General features: G+C 40.7%; 1 protein-coding gene across 1 annotated transcript in view; it reads left to right on the top strand.

Moving 5' to 3' along the window:
- The window catches only part of FAM171B (family with sequence similarity 171 member B), a 38,223-nt gene extending 20,703 nt beyond the window's left edge, over positions 1–17,520 (top strand). The window contains 8 exon segments of the mRNA XM_030952343.1: positions 1,197–1,430; positions 2,165–2,257; positions 2,547–2,702; positions 4,473–4,640; positions 8,144–8,260; positions 8,761–8,884; positions 9,157–9,769; positions 9,771–17,520. Of these exon segments, the coding sequence (XP_030808203.1) occupies positions 1,197–1,430; positions 2,165–2,257; positions 2,547–2,702; positions 4,473–4,640; positions 8,144–8,260; positions 8,761–8,884; positions 9,157–9,769; positions 9,771–10,493 (2,228 nt within the window). The 3' untranslated portion in view covers positions 10,494–17,520.
- The last annotated feature ends 3,937 nt before the right edge of the window (positions 17,521–21,457 follow it).

Below are 21,457 nucleotides of genomic sequence, written 5' to 3' on the forward strand. Positions count from 1 at the left end.
AGGCCCACCTTGGAGGGCATCTCCACCACATACTGGGTTTTTTTTTGATGGATTGCACTGGGTTCCTCAAGACCTATTCATTTCAGTCAAGGTCAGTGGCAGTAATCTCTTGGTGCAATGTCAATCTCAATTATAGTGGGGATAACACAGTGAAATTGAAGTATGATTTTGGGTAGATACATGTCAAATAACTTAACTTGACATTTGACCTAAATAGAAATACATATTCATGATGAATGGATTGGAAAGTGTTAGGATACAAAGTAGTGCAGTGATATTGAACAGTAGTAGATCTGTAACCAAAATACTGGAAAATCTGTTACTGAAACTATTTTTAATAGTAATATTTTAGGTATTTTAATTTCTAAAATCAAATTATTCTGGAAATCATGTGGAATTCTGTCCCTTTTCACATACTGTGAAAAGACTCCCTAACAGTTTATTTGCCATCAGGGTGAGAGAGAAATTGTGATTCAGAGCACCTTGAGACTGTTGTTCAAGTGGATTGATTATTTTCAACATACTTTTTAGTCACTGTAATTATGATCTCTGCAAGACAGTAGGTATGGTATGAACTATCAGATCCTCTAATTAGAGAAATATTGTTGAGAAGTTGCAATGTAGGAAGGTGAAAAGTAGCCAGTAAAAGTCTGGTGGGAGATGGTAGCTTAAAATAATGCCTGGATGCATTTATAATAATGTTACACATGTAAATGAAAATGTGTTGTCTCACTGTAGACATCAGGTTCTCTGCCTTTACAAACTCAAGGTGCACGTTGAAATGTGTGTCCCAAGCCAAGGGTTGGATAAGAAGACCATCTGTATTACCAGTGTGATATTGCAGAGCACAGTAAATCTCACCTTGTCACAGATGCATTCTCCAAGCCTAAACAAAAAGGGGAAGATTGCTTTGTAATTTGGTTTCAAATGTTGGTGGTTTTTTTTTAACTGGTTAGTTATTATATTTGCTGAGTTTGATAAACTTTTTGACACCTTTGTGCCTCATCTTAAGGTTTTTTTGTTTCCCCCTTCTCTGGGGTATAAATTGCATGGTTACCCCTGCCTTTGGCCAGAAACAAGGATCCACTGTGCAGTGCATGAACAGCAAAGACCTGAGCTCCAGGACTTCTTTACAAAACCATGGTCCTTAGCTGTGATGTATCACCGTGACCTCCTGTTTTTCTTTTTGTCAACAGGATCTGTTTTTACCCTAAAAGTTCAAGTAAATGACATCATCAGCCATCAGTACCTGCGCCAAGCGGTGGTCGAGGTGTTTGTTAACTACACCCTGACAAATTCTACTCTCACTGGGAACAATGGAGCAGTGTTGATAAAAGTCCCCTACAAGCAGGGATTAAGCTTAACTATTGTCTCATACAAGGATGGCTACCTGCTGACACCTTTGCCTTGGAAGACTGCGAGGATGCCAAGTACGTAAGCATCTTACAGTCCTATTATTAAACTCTCTCTGGCAGTAATTAAATTTCTCTCCTAAGATGTTGGGTGGTTGCTGTCAGCTGAACACAACTCAGAGAAGTCAGTCAAGGGAGATGGTGCCTGTCAATGCAGATCTAGGGGTGAACGGTCTGTTAAACTTGTCAAAATTCTGATTACTCTAAAGCAGAAAATAGCCCTTTGAAAATCTAAGTGGGTTATGTTTTGACACACAGTGAATTCTTAGATTTTTTTTTTGCCTAGAGTTAGCAAAGAGCTGTTAATGTGTCCTGACAAAAATCCTGTTGACCTGAGTAAAAAAAAATCCGGAGTAATTCTTAGAATGCCAATGCTTTTTGTCCTCTAAGCAGATATCACCTGTTACAGCTCTGCTTCAGCAGTATTTCCTCACAGGTTTTCTTGTTTAACTACTGCATGATCCTGAAAAGCCACATGATTTTTTTCTTTAAAAACAGATTTTTGACACTTTCTAGTGACTTTCTAGTCACTTGTTTATCCATAGAAGGTATAAAACAGTAGCAAACATTCAACAGAGGTCTTTCTGCCTAAACACTAAAATATCTGCTCTGGATAACAGGAGTAATTTATTTAGTCTTCATATGCTCTCTGGTTTATTAACTGCTCTGTTCAATAGATCTTTAGATTTGGAGGCCTTGGAGGATTTTTTTTGGTTGCACAGTGTAATAACAGATTTTATCATTTTCCACAGTCTACTCATCCGTGACGCTCTCATTATTCCCACAAAGTCAAGCTAATATATGGCTGTTTGAAGATACTGTCTTAATTACTGGAAAACTGTCTGGTAAGTTCTGTGCATGCAGACTGTAACTAAACACTTTGTGATAGCCATCTGCACCCACGTGGAAAAAAAATTAAACATCATTTTATATAATACCTATCTACTTAAAGCCAGATTTTCTGTTAATTATGTAGCTGTACGAGGGGCTGTGACAAGTGCTAGACTGGAAATAGAGAAATCATGGAGAAAATTGGGGAAAACAGGTTGTTGTGCTAAGTGGATTGCTGAAGAGTAATAAAAACACTGTTTGGCTGTTTTACTGTGGCTAAGACAAAATACTACTCTTTTACAGATGCCAAATCTCAACCGAGTGTCCAGTTTCCAAAATCTTTAATGAAGCTTCCAACAAATCACATTGCAAATGTTACAGCCTATCTGACAGTGCCAGAGCAATTTTTGAAAGTGGACAGCTTTCTCTATACAACAGGAATTATTCTAAATAAATCAGGTATGTGAATATGATGGTTGGGAATTCGTATCAAGAAATATTATTATGCATATGAGTGCACAGTGTTTCAGAAAAACATATGCTTAATTTAAGGGGGCCTGAAGCTGCTTCCATTGTATTAGATGACAAAGCTTTGTTGCCCAGGAGTGAGCTATGAACACATCAGGTCAGTAAATCAGTGTTACTCTGTGAACAGAACATGTTCACAGAACATATCTTGCTGCGCTGAAATACAACTTCAGAACCTGCTTTTTACATTTATATGTATGTATATGTATTTATGCTCAGGATTTCATGAGACTGTGGAACTGGTTTACTAACACTTTAAAAATGCAATTACAGCCAGACTGTAGAGTAGGTGAAGCTAAAGAAATCAGTGAAACAGCAGCAATGAGCTTCAGCTGTGGAGTTCCTGCATTTTCACTGGGGTGATTGGTTCTAGGGGTTACCCCCAGAACAGAGATTGCATGGAAGCCCCTCTTGGCTCAGGTAGTCAGGCTGGGACCAAGTGGTCCCTGTGTGTACAGAGCACAGCTGGAATATGTTTTCTGTGCATGTGTTTCACTGGAGAAGCACCAAGTGCTTTTATGAGTTGTAACTCTGCTCTTATATCATTGGATTTTGTTAGTATTTGTCATTCTATCAGATAGTTTTTAAATTTGCATAGGTACAATAATCTCTGGTAGGTTGCACTGTGTGCAGTTACATCTTTCTTTTGTTCTTTTCTTTCTATTCCCAGTGGATCTGAAGCCATGAGGCTCTTAAATTCATCGTGGTGCAGGGAGAGGGCAACACATGGCTTATATAAAGTCATCATATCCTATTTTTTAATTTTCATTCCATTAAAGGCAGCATGTATACTGATATTTTGACAAAGATATTTTAAAATATCTTTCTTATCTGTGTTTCACCTCTTTAAATGGAAGGCAGAAGGAAAGAAGCATAGGAGAATAAGCAGTGTTTATCCTCTTTGAGTTTTCCCTTCAGTCTGTCTGGCATGTGCTTTAAATTATTCATATACCCCTGAAGGAATAGGCTTCCTTTTAGGGCAGGTGGAAGCTAATTGATATCTGATGTGCCAGGAGTTCTCTCACAACCAGCTTCTAACAGCCTGCATAGATTTAACATTATTCTGCTACTTAGTAATTCTGTTTCAGCTTCTCTCACCATCCTGTCAAACTGGGCATTCTGGAGCATTTGCAAACTGGTGAAAGGAAAACAAAGGAAAGAAACTTCCAGGCTGCCTTGTAAATGCAACATTTCCTCTGAGTGCTTTGACAAGCCTCATGATTAACTACTCAGTTAATTCTGGCTGCCAAATTAGGAAATAATTCCTTACAGGAGGGGTTCCATATGCTTTCAGTTTAATTCAATGTTTTGTACATTGAGATTGTACCAAAATTCTTGTATGATCTGTATTTAACATCAGTTAGGGGCTTTGCAATCTGATCATCTGAGGGGAAAAACCCTTCCTCCCCCACCCCAAACGAAGTTTTGTCTCATGGTTAGTTCTATGGGCAGCACAGAACCCAGATGTTGCAAATGTGTTTCTCTTACAGCATTGGTATAGAAATGACTCTGTTTTCTTTTAATCATAAGTTGTTAAAAGCTCAGAAGAAAAGTAATGTTGATTTTTATTTCACCAAGTTGGTAACAGCTGACTGTGTAGCTGGATGTGGATGAGGACTTGCCTTTAGTAGTTTAATTCTTCATGTATTTCTTTTAAAATAAACTGTGAAAGGAGAATTACAAGATATTTCTTGCCCTCAGGTTTCAAAAGCATGGAATTAACTCCTCTTACTGCCATATGTGTAAATGTTCTGGTGGCTGGGAAAGAAGTGAACATAAAGGGTCCCATTCAGGTTACCCTTCCTCTTCCCACAACTGCTGTAAAGTCGGGGGATGCTGTACCTGCCTGGACATTTGATATGAAAATTGGTAAGTGAGTTATTTGTTATTTTGCCTTCTAGCACATGCCTGTAGGTTTGGGCACATGGCACCGTGGGTCATGGAACAGTGATGGCATTTTTCTATGAGGTGATGGTCTATAGGTGGTCATTTATTTCAATGCACTAGCTTGAATTGTTCAAAGGTATTTTCCTGCTTTCATTAGTTCAAAAAGCTTTGGTAAAATTCATTAGCATTCCTCTTACCTGCATTTAGTGTATTGGATTTTTATTTTCATGGGATGCTGAGTGTTCACAGAACATATATTTTAGGTGATGTTAAATTTCAAGCCTAGTAATTTTGTGAATTCCTTCTTAAAAGAAAGCAAACCAGAACTGAAGGTTTGGATGTTTTGTCTCCTAGAGTGTAGCTCTAAAGATCCTTTGATGGTAGAACCAGAATAGATATTGCTTCAGTTAACAAAAACAATTCAGAAAGTGAAATGAAGGGGAAATAAGAGTTTTCCAAGGGAACAACATAGTTCTTCCAGTATGCAAAGAGGAGGCTGGGGATTAGTCATTCTAAACCTTTTGTCATCCCTTCACATCTAATTTTAGTCAGGAGTGAGTAATGAGCTATGTCCATGTAACCCATTTAGCTGACCTGTATTAGGTGTGGGTGCATTAGTGTCCTGATTGTCCTGCATTGCACCTCACAGTCACCACCCCCCTTGAAATATGAATTTATATTGAATATACAGGCTTGAAATATGCAACTGAGTGAGGTCACACCTTGTCCTTATCAAGGCAAAAAGCTTGTGTTCAGTGTTTGGAAGAACAGGAGAGGAACAGCAGCTCTAACAAAGTGTTGTTTACACATTCAAGAAAGAAACTGATCACCTTAATGAAAAAAACCTGAAGAACGTGGATTTGAATTAAGGACGTGCTAATAAAATTTGGCTAGGCTGTCTTGTGGGGAAAAAGTAAATAGGATAAGTTTTGGCAGACAAGATTAAGTCTGTCTATACACCTAGAAGAGTTTAGAGGGGTAAGTGGTGGAAAGAAATGACATTTTAGAGGGTTTTACTCTGAGGTGGTAAAATATCTCCCAGGTTTAAATTTCTTATTGCCACAGCCACTTGTGCAAGCTCCTGTGCTGAGCTTTTTTACCTCCCTAAACAAAGCTAAATCAACACTGTTGTTAAACAAGGAGTTGACAGAACTGGAGCAGCACAGGATGGGGTTAGAATACAAACCAGTGTGAGGTGTTTATGTGGGAGTCCTACTCAGCATCCCTGTATAGGATTGTCATCCTTGGGAGTAAAACAGGAGCCAGGAGCATGGCCTGCTGATCCAAACCCCAATAAAACCAGCTGCTTCTTCCTCTCCAGTGGGATGTACTTCACAGAGATTCCATAAAGGCAAGCTGTTTGTAATGGATGCTTTCTGAGGTGTACTGTTCACTGCTGCTTGCTGAGGAGAGGGACAGAAGGATGGTGAAAAAGGACAGCAACTTTTGGAGCACAAATTAACTTGTACTTTTTCTCCCATTTCTTTCTCTCTAACAATAAAAATTTGCAACTGTATATTTTTTTTCTGGGTGTTTATACTTAAGTATGCTACTTTTATTTTTTTACCTTTGATCTGACACCTGCAAAATGACTTTTTCCCAAGGTAACTGAGTAATAGCAAGGTGTGTTTTAGTGAAGGTTCTGCTGAGTGAGGGCAGCTGAACACCTCAGCTCTGCAGCAGGCATTGCAGAGCATCCATAAGGAGCAGCAGGCCCCCATCTGAGCTGAGTGCAGAGCTCCTGCTGCCCTCAGTAATGAGGCTCTGGCCTCCAAGGTGCTGCATGTGGGATGTCCCCAGCAAGACACTGACACAATTTTTAACTCTGAAGTCCTTGGATAATGTGTTATGATGGTAATCAGAGCTCCCATGTCAGCAGTAATAGTGGCAAGGGAACAGGTCTGTGTGGGCTGACCCATATGCAGCAGGAAAAAGATAGAAACTGCTTTCACAGGTCTGCCTGAGCAGTGCTCCTGGGGCTTACTCCAAGTGGAGTAGTACTGAGATTTCCTGGAAAATGAGCTTTGGTAATGGTACGCAGCTGCTGTAAATGCAGAGTTTGTTCATTCGTATTGAGTGTGGCTTCCTTCTTATGAAATATTTTGCTGCATTAGTGCTAAAAGTACTTTGTGGATTTTAATAGAATTACAAAAGCCAGAAAGCTTGTATTCAACATTAAATTGAGAATTATATCCTTCTGCTTGAATGGCAATAAACCATAGAGAAAATGGGCTTACTCATGAATCACATTTTAATATTTTTTCTTAATACCAAGTATTTTCTATGTAGTATATTGGGGGAAGATGTAATTTGCTGAAAAGGACAGCAGACATTGTATAGCTTCTTATGGATTTTTTCAGTCAAGATAGAACTTCTGGAGACCTAGAAATCATTTTTGCCATTTATACAAGGTTTGCTGGTTACTCCTGATTCTGGACAAGATTTCTCAGGTGGCTGAGAAAGCATGTTCAGAGCTCTAGGTAGTTGCTGCTGCCTTTCCCCTCTGCCAGCCATCACAAGAACCAGGAGAAGGCTGATGCTTTATTTCCTCTGCATCTGTAGCACGTGTCCATCCTTATCATTACCTCCTGGCCGGGAGATATTTACTTTTCCTTTGCTGAAAGAAGATTCCTGGAAGAAAATCAAATTGAAATTCATAAAAGCTCCAGCTTACATGAGTTATACTGTTTTTATGCTTTGATTATTGGTGTTTTAAAAAAGCTGATGGTTCTCTCTACCTCTCAGTATTTGCAGGTTGAATATGGAAGGTTGGTTACATGAGGCTGTTTTCTGTCCTTAGAATTTCAAAAATGGCCCACAATAAACATATTTAAGTGAGTTAAGTATAGTTCCCTGTCTTCTCATGGATGCTTTATTAATTGTAGAAGCTGGCATACCAGAATACCTTTCCTTTGCATCGCCAAACAGATGGTGTGGAAATCTGTGTCCTAAGAATAGCACTTCCTTGGGCTAACTGAACTGTTAGAGCCTCGGGGCAGGGAGGAGGAGAGAGACATTCAAAACAAACATTGTTTATCCTATTGTGGCTTAATAAGATTAAAATATTTTCCCACTAAGTTCTGCTAGCTGATGTTCAACTTGTGTCCCTATGCATCAGTTACCTGCTCCCTCATTTTTTAGTCTTGACCTTCATGCATGCTGAAGGTCTTATAATAGGTTTTTTCAAATTATTTATGTGCATATCTGTGAAAGACAGTTACTAATAGAAAATGAGTCATATTAAGTTTACTTGTGGTGAGTAATGTTGATGCTTTGTTTCAAAGTAAATGGCTACAGATGGAAGTTTGAAATGAAATTGTCAGGAGAGGAAATTTGCCTGTTTAACTAAAGCCGAGTAATAAACAGAAGTTTCAGTTTTTCCTGTCACCTTGTGTGTTTTTGATAGTGGCCTAATTGCTGGTGGTTTGAGGTACAGAAGAACCCTGCATGACATGTGCAATGTTTTGTCCTTTTTTTTCCCCCAGGTGCTTGGGTGAACCGTGGGCTAGGAGTGGTGAAGGAGGTGGATGGCCAGTTAGTGTGGACATACACTGCTCAGCACTTGGGCTACTGGATTGCAGCTCCACTGCCTGGAGCAAGAGGTATGGCAACCACTGGCCAAGCAGATCCTGAATGCCCCATGAGGCTGTCAGTTTGATTGCTTCATTTAACAGCAGGAAGGGAGGGGCGACATGCAACTTCACCACTCAAACTTTTGTTCAAGTCCTTACAGCGATTTTTTTTGCACGTTTTGTAAATTCATACAAAGGGATCTATCAGAGAAACAGTGTGACTAATTGTAAAAACAGCACTCTCTGGCAGAGTGCTAAGTAGAAAATGTAGACCACTTTTCTGAGTTAGTTTGGACAATTAATACAAATATAATTTGTCTGGAATGAAGTAGATGTCATGGCAAGCCTTTAGTATTTGAGATGACCTGTCATTTTCACTGCTCCTGCTGAAACAGCAAGGTGAAAAGGGAAGGATGAACATGATGCCATTGAAACACAAAATCATTGGAAAAGTTCTGTTCAGTTTATTAGCTCTGCACTTCATTTGGTTTTAAGAACTAATGCTTGTCTGGTTTTGTTTGATAATCTAGAATCCATCATTAGTGCTGTTTCCAAGGACATAACAGCCTATCACACCGTGTTCCTTACGGCCATACTGGGAGGAACTGTTGTCATTATCATTGGATTTTTTGCTGTTCTTCTTTGTTACTGCAGGTAAGCAAAAGAAGTTCCAGGGAGCTCATTATGAGTAGAATTTGAGGTTGATAAAATAGTCTTTTGAGGTTAAGACTTGTTTTCTTAGCTAAACTGTTATGTATAGCCTGATATTTTTTTTTTAATTACAGTTGTTACAGAACTTAACATTAAGTTTGTGATGTCAAATTGCACCACAACTTCTTAACCAAAGTCTGACTTCCAGCTTTGGTAGTCAACAGTCCAATATTTCCTAATAGGCTCTGCAGTCACCTTGTTTCTCTTTTGCATAGGGATAAATGTCATCGTACACAGAAGAAGGAAAAAAACTCAACCAAGCTGGAGGTCATAAAAAAAGACCAGACAACATCAACAACTCACATAAATCACATCAGTGCTGTCAAAGGGACTTTAAAGCTGGAGGATAAGTCACAGTTATATACACCGAAGATTTCTTCGTACAGCCCTCAAAGGAGGCTGTCCATGGACACAGAAGATGGAAAATCACAGGACAATTTTAAAATCTACTCAGAGGATGCTTCTTATCAGTCATCCTGTCAGACTGGTCAGGCAGGAAATTCAGCCCATTCAGTAGACCCTAGTGCTGGAGTGAGGCTCTTACAGCAGCCAAAGCACACTAACAGTACTATTTCCCAGGCTCCTAGGGACATTCCAGACCAAAACAGGTACCTTTCACTAAAAGAGGAGATGTATGGGCTTTCCCATATCCCAGAACATCTAATGCATATTTACAATCAGCCTATTGCTATTCTTCAAACCTCAGACCTTTTCCACTCCCCAGAACAACTGCATCCTGCTAAATCAGCAACTTTGCCAAGGAAAGGGCAGCTGGTGTACGGCCCCATGATGGAGCCCATGAATCGGGACAGTTACATGCAAACACTTCCCCAAAATGCCAGTGCACTCTCATCCCCAGCCTTCTGCCTGCAGAGATGAGAACAGTGCCCTGGATGGTGAAGAGGGCTTGCCTTCCCAAGCATCCAACTGGGGCAGGTACACCAACAGCTTGCTGGAATCTGTCTCTGTTCCTGGGACACTGAATGAAGCAGTTGTAATGACTCCCTTTTCATCTGAACTTCAAGGGATTTCAGAGCAAACACTGCTGGAGCTCTCTAAAGGAAAACCATCTCCGCATCCTCGAGCATGGTTTGTGTCCTTGGATGGAAAGCCAATTGCTCAAGTGAGGCATTCTTTCATAGATCTGAAAAAGGGCAAAAAAACTGAGAGTAATGATACCAGTCTGGACTCTGGTGTGGACATGAATGAGCATCATCCTAGCAGGAAACTGGAGAGAGAGAAAACTTTCATTAAAAGTATGCCACATTCTAAGATTCTTTACTTGGAAGATCTGGATCTGAGTAGCAGTGAAAGTGGGACCACTGTTTGCACTCCAGAGGACCAGGCTGTGAGACACATTATGGAAGGAGGGAACGGGCCAGTCCTAGAACAACATAATGAGGAAGGTCTAAGGAAAAAATCTCTGCCAGGAAGTCATGAATCTGGTATCCCTTCTGCTAAAAAAAGGGATAGACCACCTCTCATGAAAAGAGATAGCAAAACCAATATCTGGAAGAAAAGAGAGGAGAGGCCACTTATTCCTATAAATTAAAACACAATGTGCTTTGTGCTGTTGCTCTCCCTGCTGGTTGTTGATCTCTTGCCTGCTTCTGTAATTCTGCAGTGTTGGGTTTACAAGGGAAATGTTGTTTTCTAGTATCAAGAAAAGTTTCATTTTTTTAACATAAAGATTGAGTTACCAAACTTCAGCTGGGCAACTGATATTCCATGTGATTTGAAAACAGGGAAATGCTACTATTAAACTTTTCCAGTTCTTAATTTTACTGGCAGTTTGAGGAAGGCCCACATTTTACTTAGCCTGTCATTCTTGGACACACCTTTGGGAATGCACAGTGAGAAATGTAGGCACATGATTTAATTTTTTTGTACTTGTTGCTAATGCAATGGTAGCCTAGTTAAAGCCATTCCTAGCCTTGTTCCTAATCAACGTGACCATCTGTACAGTATTTTATATGTGAACTTTTCTAGCTGTCTGTTACTACTCCTTTGTACAATGTGAAATGTTTCATCCGTTGGTCCCACGACACCAGCAGATGAGCTCTGCTGGATTTATCAGCAGAGCTCTATAGCATTACTGCCCTCCCTGTGTGCCCATCCATGTGCAATTCCATACAACACTGGGGGAAGGGGAAGTGTACAAGTGTGGCCACTGCAGTTCATGGTCCCCACTACCTTAAGGTGTTGCCCATCTGCTTTGTTAAGATCTGCTTTGTTATGGCCTGTGGATGTTCATGGGCTATGAAGGGTCCATGTCCAGCAGAAAAGGACTGGTTCTGGTAGCATTTGGAGCTGCAGCTACTCCTGATCCCAGTGTCTTGTTTTGGCTGCTTTGTCAGTGAACATCTTCTCTTGTCTATGCTGTTGGGCCAGCTGTGCTCCAGAATATAGCCTTGAATCTCTGCCTATTTATAAGTGAGAGTTTGGCCCATGGTGAAGAATTGTACAGGATTAGACAAATTATGCCTTGGAAAGTGTTTCTTGAGCAGGAAAGCTTGGCACCGTTGCTTTTTATTTTATGTTTAAAACAATGGGAGATCATTTGGGGTTTATGTGCCTACATTTTGCCAGCCTGAGCTGCTTTTGTCTAGGTTTGCAGAGGAATTAAACAGGCTTTAAAAGTTGGGGGGGAGGGTTATGAGCATGAGACAGCAGATTGCAAAAATTTGGTCTATAATGCAATATAAATACTATTTATGACTCATCTTAGAGTTAAATTTACCAAAAGTCATGAATGCATGAATTGTAACTAAGATGTGTATAGAGGAAGGAAAGGCCATCAGAATATTCTTTAATTTTAATGTTCATCTTGTCAAAGTGATCATTTCAACTTTGGCTAACAGAAAAATGAATGCATCCCTTAATGTGCTTCATATAGTGAACAGAATGTATTTCTGTGGCTTTGAGGCTGTTTCCCTGGTGAAATAAGTTCCAGCATTTTGGCTTTGGCAGTTTGATTACAAATCATCCTAAAAAGGCTTTATAAGTATTTCCCTTAGAGCTTGGTTAAGGCTCTCTACCAAGACCCAAACATACAATGCCTATATTTGAATTGTGAGGTGAGTGGTGCTTGGTTGTCTGCCCTGTAGTGCACTCAAGAGTTGGGAAGTATCCTATGCAGCTGGGCTTCTGGGAATATTTACTCAGGAAATATTACTGTGAAATATGTCTGTGGTGTTGGGATTGTCAGTTGTCTGTTGCTGTTTTTAGAAGAATTTGGAAGGCAACCAGGATGGTACCAGCAATGCATCAGTCCAAAGTGAGCATTTGCTTCATGAACAAAATGTTCCTATTGAATTCATGAGTATGAAAGTGCAAATTAAGTTTGAGATAGGTGTGTGTGTGGTGGGTTGACCTTGGCTGGATGCCAGGTGCCCATCAATCTGCTCTATTGCTCCCTTGTTCCCAGCTGTGCAGGGGAGAGAAAAGAAGATGGAAAACAACTCCTGGATTGAGGTAAAGCAGTTTGCAAAGGCAAAAGCAAAAATTTGCACGTGCACAGAGAGGAAGAAAAAAAGGTTTGTTCTCTATTTCTCATCAGCAAGCAATGTGTGGCTGCTTCTTGGGAATCAGGGCTTCAAGACTTGTAATGGTTGCTCCAGAAGGCAAACTTTGTAAATAACAAATACCCCCACTTCCTCCTCCTTTCCTTAGCTTTTATACCTGAGCTGATGTCACATGGTATGGAATATCTGTTTGGTTAATTTGGGTCAGTTTTGTGCCCTGCCAGGATCTTGTCCACCCCCAGCCTGCTCGTTGGCAGGGAATGTTGAGAGTCAGCACCGATGCTGTGCCAGCCCTGCCCAGCAGTGGCCAAAACACTGGTGTGTTATCAGCACCTTTCCAGCTCCCAGGGCAAAGCACAGTGCTGGGGAGGCTGCTGTGGGGTATGAACTCCAGCTCAGCCACACCCAGTATCCATGGGCATCACCATCACAGGTGGGAATCTCAGCTCCTATGCCTGGAGCACCTCCTCCTCCTTCAGCATTGACCTTGGTGTCTGCAGAGTTGTTCCTCTCACATGTTCTCACCCTGCTCTTCTCTGGCCACAATTACATCTGCACAATAACTCCCTTTTCCTTCTCAAATCTGTTACCACAGAGGTGTCACCCTCATTTCTGACTGGCCCAGCCTTGGTCAGCAGCAGCTCTGTCCTGGAGCTGCTGGCATTGGCTCTGCTAGACATCAGGGAAGCTTCTGGCAGCTTCTTACAGAAGCCACCCCAGTAGACTCCCCTGGCCACCCAAACCCAATACATATGGTGAAGCACCTGTCCCCCTGCAACCCCATGGAGTGCAGATACCTACCTGCAGCCTATGGAGGATGCCTGAACAAGGCTGTGAACCCATGGGGAAGCTGTGCTGCAGCAGCTCCTGGCAGGAGCTGTGGAGAAAAGAGCCCCTGCTGCAGCAGGTATCCTGGAATTACCTGTGGGCCTGTGGGGGACTCGCACTGGAGGCAGGCTGTGCCTGAAGGAAGAGTGAGTGAGCCATGTTAGAGCAGTTTGTGGAGAACTGTTGCCCTTGAGAAGGACTCAAGTTGGAGAAGTTCATGGAGAGCAGCCTCCTGTGGGAGGGACCCTGTGCTGGAGCAGGGGAAGGACTTCTGTCCTTGAGCAGTGGCAGAAACCAGAAGTGATGGACTGACCCATTCCTGTCTCAGAAACCAGATGTGATGGACTGACCCATTCCTGTCTCAGAAACCAGAAGCCATGGACTGACCCATTCCTGTCTCAAACCACACAGATGGACTGACCCATTCCTGTCTCAGAAACCAGATGTGATGGACTGACCCATTCCTGTCTCAGAAACCAGATGTGATGGACTGACCCATTCCTGTCTCAGAAACCACACGGATGGACTGACCCATTCCTGTCTCGGAAACCACACAGACGGACTGACCCATTCCTGTCTCCCTGTGTCACTGAGGGGAGGAAGTTGAGCTGGAAAAGAGGGATGGGTGGGCAGAAGGTGTTTCTAAGATTTATTTCCCTTGTCATTATCCTGCTCTGGTTTTGTCAGTAATAAATTCAGTTAATATCCCCAAGGTGAGTAAGTCTGTTCTGCCTGTGACGGTATTCAGTGAGTGATCTGTCCCAGTCCTTACCTCAGTTCAGGAGCCTTTCACTGGATTTTCTCTCCTCTGTCCACTGTGTGCAAGGGATTGGTAAGAGTGGCTTTGGTGGGTGCCTGGCATCAAGCCAGGGCCAAACCACTACAGTGTGTAAATAAGTCTCTAATTAAATTGGTCTCAAGAACCTAAAAGAGGTTTAATTCATCTATTTCAGACATGAAGATGGCTTGTCATATGAGCATGCCTTTGGTTCTCTTTCTAGGTAACAGGAATTTTGTTGTCCAATACTAAATACTTTTTCACAAGAACTTTTTGTTTTTTAATGTACAGCTGTACTGGATTTTTTAACATGACTTTCTAGGCACTAGATATTGATCACTTCATCCTTTATTTTGTTGTACACATTAGTAGGAGTCAATTTAAATGTGCACATTTCTTCTGAAAGCTGCCCTTGAGGTTCAATATTTGCCTGTTTGCAGAGTTGCATTGGTTCTGATGGCTCCCTTTTCAAAAAGAGATTATTATACATTCTGTTGAACATAACAGAAAATCCCTGACAAGCTAATGGTTTTGAGGAATTCATATTAAGTTCATATGTCTTTACTTGAAATTTTGTTCACCAACAGTAACATTTCAGATTTTTTAAATGCATTTTTCGTTGTGTTTACCAAAAAGACCTAATTTCTCAAAACTTACTTGTAACATCAAAAAATACGGACTACTATAAATGGCTTTATTTACGTGAGTTCAAAGGAAACAAGTTTGGCACTCCATTGTTCTCATTCTCTGGCAGAGTAGGTATCTGATTGTTAAAGAAAAGGATTAGAAATCCAACTCTATAAATTATTATGGTTTATATTCATACAGAATATTTCCAAATATATTATATCAGTCTTCACATTCCAGCTGTAAGTTGGAATTTATGCACTGGAAAAACCTGTATTGCCAGCTAGAGATTAGAATTATTTTTGGCTTTAGATCATTTAAAGAAGGAGTTTGACTGTGCTGAGCTCTAAAAATTTTAATTCCACAGAACATTCTACGGGATGTGTAACATGTGGAGAAGACAGAATGTCACAGTGAAGTGTCACAAACTTATGGTTTTCTATATTTCTCTATATTATTTCAACATATGAATTTATAGGAATCACTGAATTTATTTTTAAGTTTTTCTTCTGTTGGCTCTTTGTGGCATTAACAGACTGTTAAAATGCTGCTGCCAGAATTAGGCCTATAGAAAAATTAGCAAGGATTTGAGGCACACAGCTCTTGGAAGGGCTGGGGAAACATTCAGAGGTTTCCACTTCTTTGAATCTGGAGGTTGCTTACCTTGAGAATAAGAAGGGAGAAATGTCTGTGAGCCCCTTATAAGGAGAGGGGAATGAATAAGGAAAGATTATTCATTCATTTAATATGGGAAAGGATACAACTTCTTTCTGATGCTAGTTTGCAAACTGGTATGTGTTTGTGCTTTGGTGGAATCAATTCTTTCTGAAGAGCACAAATGTTTGCAACACTTGTCTCAGTTCTTCACAAGGCACTTCTTGAGCTGTCAGCTTTTGCAAGAAAAGCCCTTATTTATGTACATATAGTTTTAAGTGCAAGCTCATTGGCAGTAATTTTTAGATTGTTACCAAATGCTAGATATTATAGATAAAAAGGTGGGGGAATCACTTGAAAATCACATTTGATTAAGAGAAAAAAGTCCTCATAGTGCAATCAGAAAATAGAGCTCTGGTATTACAACCCTGAAAGTAAAAATTATGTGTTGATTAGGGACATTATTTATCACCATAAAGATAGAGGTGACACACCAAAAATAATCCAGGATGTTGGAATGTTTAGTTGTCTCCTTTGTTTTTTATGCAGTAATTTGTACCAAAGAGGATGAAATGAACTGGCACCAGTATAAATTCTTAGTTAAAAAGTGACAAAGTTTCACAACACTACTGATCAAACACTGTGCAAATGAAAAGGCAGTGCACTACATCTGTTGTCTAGTGCTTTACATTAGGAAAATCTGGAGATAAATTAGCTGCTGAAGTGCCTTTCTCTTTCATCAGACTTATTTTATCAGTGGGACACCTGACTATCTGAAAAGCACATTATGGTTTTATTTTCTGTTAGCCAAAACCCCCTGAATTCATACAATTATGTAGCTTTTATAATATTTTAAGAGGCAGATCTAGTGCTTTTTATGTTGGAATATTGACTTCTGCATGTTGATGATGATGGTAGTTGTTGTAAAACCTAGTTTTGATATTTTACGTTTGAAAAGAAATTTAAAAAATATATCTTTAGCAATCTGAACAGTAGTGTCTTTTAAAAATGCTCATATGGGATCTGATTCAACTTTGTGTGTCAAGTGCAAACATCTTGAAGTCACTGGATTTACAGGTATCAAACTGACTGGGATATTAACTTCAAAAATGGAATTAACATATGTTTATATATAAACTATTATAACAATAAAAGTCCTCTTTTCAGCTGCTAACTTTGCTTGTCAGTAGCAGCAGAAATTGTATGGAGATTGGTACGTAATTCTTATTTTCTAGAACCAATTTTTATCTCATTTTGGAGCCTAACCTGCATTGGTTTTTAATAGCTTTTAAATTTTTTTAAAAATTTAGTGGTATTATGAAAACACAGTGGTATTATGAAAACACAGTGGTATTATGAAAACACTATGCCTACAGAGCTAAAGATGAGCATTCTTTTATAGTAATTTGTACTAATTTGTGCCACACTTCTAACAGTAGGCAGCTACATTTGTGTTAAAGAGTTTATATGAAAGGTGACTTAAATGACTTGAATCTGAGCTTCGTTTCCTTTTAAAAGCAGTATTCATTGTGTTCTGAAAAAATAAATAGCTTCAGGTTTTTTTAAGACTGGCAGGGCCAAACTCTGTCATTTCTTGTTTTGCTAGCACTCTCAGCCTGAAAACTGGTTTACCAAATGAATTTTTTCAGTCAGTTTTAGGACTTACTGAACATTCCTATATTCCCCCTCCCCACAACATCCTGGTACTTTATTCCCCAGGTAATGGATTTAGTTCCTTTGAAGCACTCGTTGCACTTCAGTCCACATTAGAACAGTACTATTTTTACATGTCACTGTGTAGAAAGGCAGTTTTTAGTGCTCATTAGAGCATGTTACTCGTGCAAAGCCTGGCTCTGGGTGTTGCAAGGCAGGTGAACTCATGGCCCTGACTGTGCTCACCACCTTGAATTCTGGAGCCTCATAGTCAACAAACGCTTCATGACCTCAGCAATTATTTTCAAAAACTCTCTAGTATGGATATTGTTTATGTAAAACATTCTTGATATTTGGCATCCTGGTTTTAAGTATTTCTACCTTTTTATATTTTGTCAGAGGTGTCTTTTCATCTCTGTATTTACTACAGTATCAGTGTATCTGTTGCTGAAAATGTAACTAAGGTTTGTAAAATGTTACAGCTTATGCAATATAATAAAAATTTGAAAAAGTTATCGATGCCTGAAATTTTATTTGTTTACCTTTGAAGCCATATGTTGTTTAGGGACATCTCTCAATACTTTCTTTCCAAATATCATTAAAGGTATTTCTGTCATCACCATAATCCCATGACAAAGGAATGTCATCCTCCTTCAGGTTACCAGTTCCAATAGAGTCACATTCTCTATTCTGTTTCTTGTGAAAAAAAACTTCTTGTAGTCTTCAGCTGCACCTTGGAGATAATTTCCTTGCAAACAAACAAAAGCACATCAGGGCTATCTTAAAAAGTTTTCAACCCTTCATGATAAAGTCATAGTTAAATTATTTATTTGGACAAGGACAATCCAAATGCCTACTACAGAATCATTTGGAGATGTACTGCACTAAAAGCAAGTTTAAAAACATCTGGTTTGATTGCCATGGATGTTTGTTTACAAAGCATATGTTGTCTGCTCTCTAGGTGAAGTTGATGCCAAGAAGATTTTTATTTTTTATACATTTTTCATAAATTTGTAGCTCTATAGATTACTATTATATAGTTATATAACTCCTTAACTAACTCAAGTACTTTTCCTACCTTTTCTCTTAGATTTTAGAACAGCAAGCTAACCTTCCTGGAATCCTAATTAGTCTTTCCTCTAGAGTGAACCAAGGACGTTTTGGTTTTTTTTCCAGATACTGTAGGCATAATAAATGTGGGGCTAGAAGCTGGGAGGGCCTTCAGAGGGGGGAAGAACCAAAAGAGGGGGGGGTTACTTAATTAACTGTTCCTCTAATTGCATGATTTCTGTTAAGTATGCTAATTTGTTCCACCTTTAAAATTGTCAGTCTTGTATTGTGTGCATTGTGCCACACTTGCACCTGAGGGACCTTCATTGAAGGTAACCCCTTCTTGTCATTTAATATAGTTTGGCTTGTGATTTTTGGCATCACCGTCAGTTACTTACAACAAGGCAGAGAAGTAAGTGACAAGCTATAAGATTTGGTTAAAGACTGTCAAAATATTGGTTTAAAAATATTTATTGTAGTGCTTTCCTATGCTGGAAATGCTCTGCAGTTATTACAAGGGTTTCTAAGGTGGCGTTCAGTCTTGATTTTTCTGTTGCATTCACATGTTGTTTAGTTTCTAAATTCTATTAGAATAAGTGCACATTTTTCTCTGTGAAGTGGACACTTCACTGCAGAGCCATTCTCCAGTTCATCTTGGTGGTTTGCCCAAAGTTTTGGGTACTTAATGTGAACATTATCTACAGAAAATGAATTCCAATTTCTGTTATCTCTCCAAAATTAAGAAAAATCACATACCAATACTAAATAGTCTTCCCTTTTTTTCCCCCCTCCTTCCTCTCCACCCACATTTTAGCTCCTAAGATTGCCACATTTTCCCAGATTGCAAAAGGGCTGTAACAATTGTCAGGTGTTTTTTGTTGTGAATTTATTCTGTCATTAGAAGTGTAGCAAGTCGGGGAACAAATTTTATGCCTAACCTGTACTAAGGGAACTGAAACACTTTCCTTAATAACAGCTCCTGACATATGGGACAAACATCCTCTTCATCAGTTTCTCCCTGATCAATGCATTTGACATTCTCTGCCTTGTAAGAGTCTTAAACTGTTTTACAGAGAAAGCATTAATTGTGTGATTATATGAGAGGAGCTGAGTAATCTTAATGTAGCAAATTCAGTTTAATAAATTTAAATTTTAGTGTTTAAACTAAAATTGAGGGCTTAGTCCCCCTCACAGTTTATATTCCTGTCACTGATTCCTCCAGTGACCTAATCCAGCTCTCCAGACTGCCAAAAGAACAAACCTAGCCAAACCCACCAATTTTCTGTTGAAGTGGTGGCTTTTAATTGAATTCTGAGGTAGGTAATACATCCTTATTACTTCAACAGAGATGGTGCAGGGGCAGGAGCCACCAGTGTGATGAGGAGCAGCTGAGGGACTTGGGGTTATTTACCCACAGATTTTATCCAGAGATTTTATCACTCTCTACAACTCCCTGAAAGGACAGTGGACGGATGTCAGGCTCTTCTCCCAGGTAACAAGTGTCGGGACGAGAGGGCACAGCCTTAAGCTGTGCTGGGGGACGTTCAGCTTGGACATGAGGAAGAATTTAATCACATAAAGACTGGTTAGACATCGGAACGGGCTGCCCAGAGAGGTGTTGAAGGAAAGATGGGACATGGCGCTGGGGCGGGGTCCCAGGCCGGACTCGCTGGCCTTGGAGGTGTTTGGCCCAGGTTGGACAGGCTGGCCTCGGAGGTGTTTGTTTGGCCCAGGTTGGACAGGCTGCCCTCCGAGGTGTTTGGCACAGGTTGGACAGGATGGCCTCAGAGGTGTTTGTTTGGCACAGGTTGGACTGGCTGGCCTCAGAGGTGTTTGTTTGGCACAGGTTGAATGGGCTGCCCTCAGAGGTGTTTGGCCCAAGTTGGACGGGCTTGCCTAGGAGTCGTTCGGCACAGGTTGGACAGATTGGCCTAGGAGGTGTTTGTTTGGCACAGGTTGGACAGGCTGGCCTCAGAGGTGTTTGGCCCAGGTTGGACGGGCTGGCCTCGGAGGTCTTTGGCCCAGGTTGGACGGGCTGCCCTTGAAGGTGTTTGGCCCAGGTTGGATGGGCTGCCCTCAGAGGTGTTTGTTTGGCACAGGTTGGATGGGCTGCCCTTGAAGGTGTTTGGCCCAGGTTGGATGGGCTGCCCTCAGAGGTGTTTGTTTGGCACAGGTTGGATGGGCTGCCCTTGAAGGTCTTTGGCCCAGGTTGGATGGGCTGCCCTCAGAGGTGTTTGTTTGGCCCAGGTTGGATGGGCTGCCCTCAGAGGTGTTTGTTTGGCACAGGTTGGATGGGCTGCCCTTGAAGGTGTTTGGCCCAGGTTGGATGGGCTGCCCTCGGAGGTGTTTCCCAGCCAGTGGAAGCCGTGACTCAGTGACGGAGCGCACACGGAGCCCCCGTTCCCGCTGGCCATACGCAGAGTCCCGGCATGCCGGGCCCCGCGCGGCCCCTCAGGGGCGGCCGCCATGGCGGGGCCGGGCCTCAGCCGTGCCGCTGAGGGGGCTCCGCCTCAGCCCGCCCTGCCCTCGGCCCCCGCCACTAGGAACGCGCTGGAAACGCTTCGTGGTTTTTTGTGCGCCTTCTAAAGGCTGAACAGCCCTGAGAGCCTGCGCCAGCCGGGTTCCTGCTCTGCGCGGCCGTCGCTAGGGGGAGGTGTTGCACTCCCTCCCGCCTGCAAAAATGCGTTTATTTACCGTCTCTCTTAAATATTTGCAACAATTCTTCAACCAGTTGATAGTTACGAGTCTTTTGGTAATAAAGAGTAATTAATGTAGTTTTTACACATATACACACCAGTAAATAATAGTATATATAGCATATATAGAATATATATGTATACACTATATACTATATATACTATATACCAGTATAAATAATTGGAATGGTTTTTACTAGTGTGTGTATATATATACACACACACATATATAACCTATATTATAATATATGACAGCATATAATATAATATAATATAATAATAATAATATAATATAATATAATATAATATAATATAATATAATATAATATAATATAATATAATATAATATAATATAATAGTATTATAACATATATTATAATATCTATAATATTGTGGAAATTATATATTATCGATATAATATTAGGAAAAAGTTCTTCCCTGTGTGGGTGCCGAGGCCCTGGCACAGGTTGCCCAGAGAAGCTGGAGCTGCCCCATCCCTGGGAGTGTCCAAGGCCGGGACGGACAAGACTTGGACCAACCTGGGATAGTGGAAGGTGTCCCTGGCCATGGCCTTTAAGGTTCCTCCCAACACAAACCATTCTGTAATAATGTGGTAATGGAGGTTTTAGTCCCATGTATGTTTTTTTAAGGCATAAGAAATTCTTCCTGCCCTGTTCTCGGCTTCTCTGAAATGCCTTTTTGTTTC

The sequence above is a fragment of the Camarhynchus parvulus genome, chromosome 7, assembly GCF_901933205.1.
Source record: "Camarhynchus parvulus chromosome 7, STF_HiC, whole genome shotgun sequence".
In the NCBI taxonomy this organism is placed as follows: Eukaryota; Metazoa; Chordata; class Aves; order Passeriformes; family Thraupidae; genus Camarhynchus; species Camarhynchus parvulus.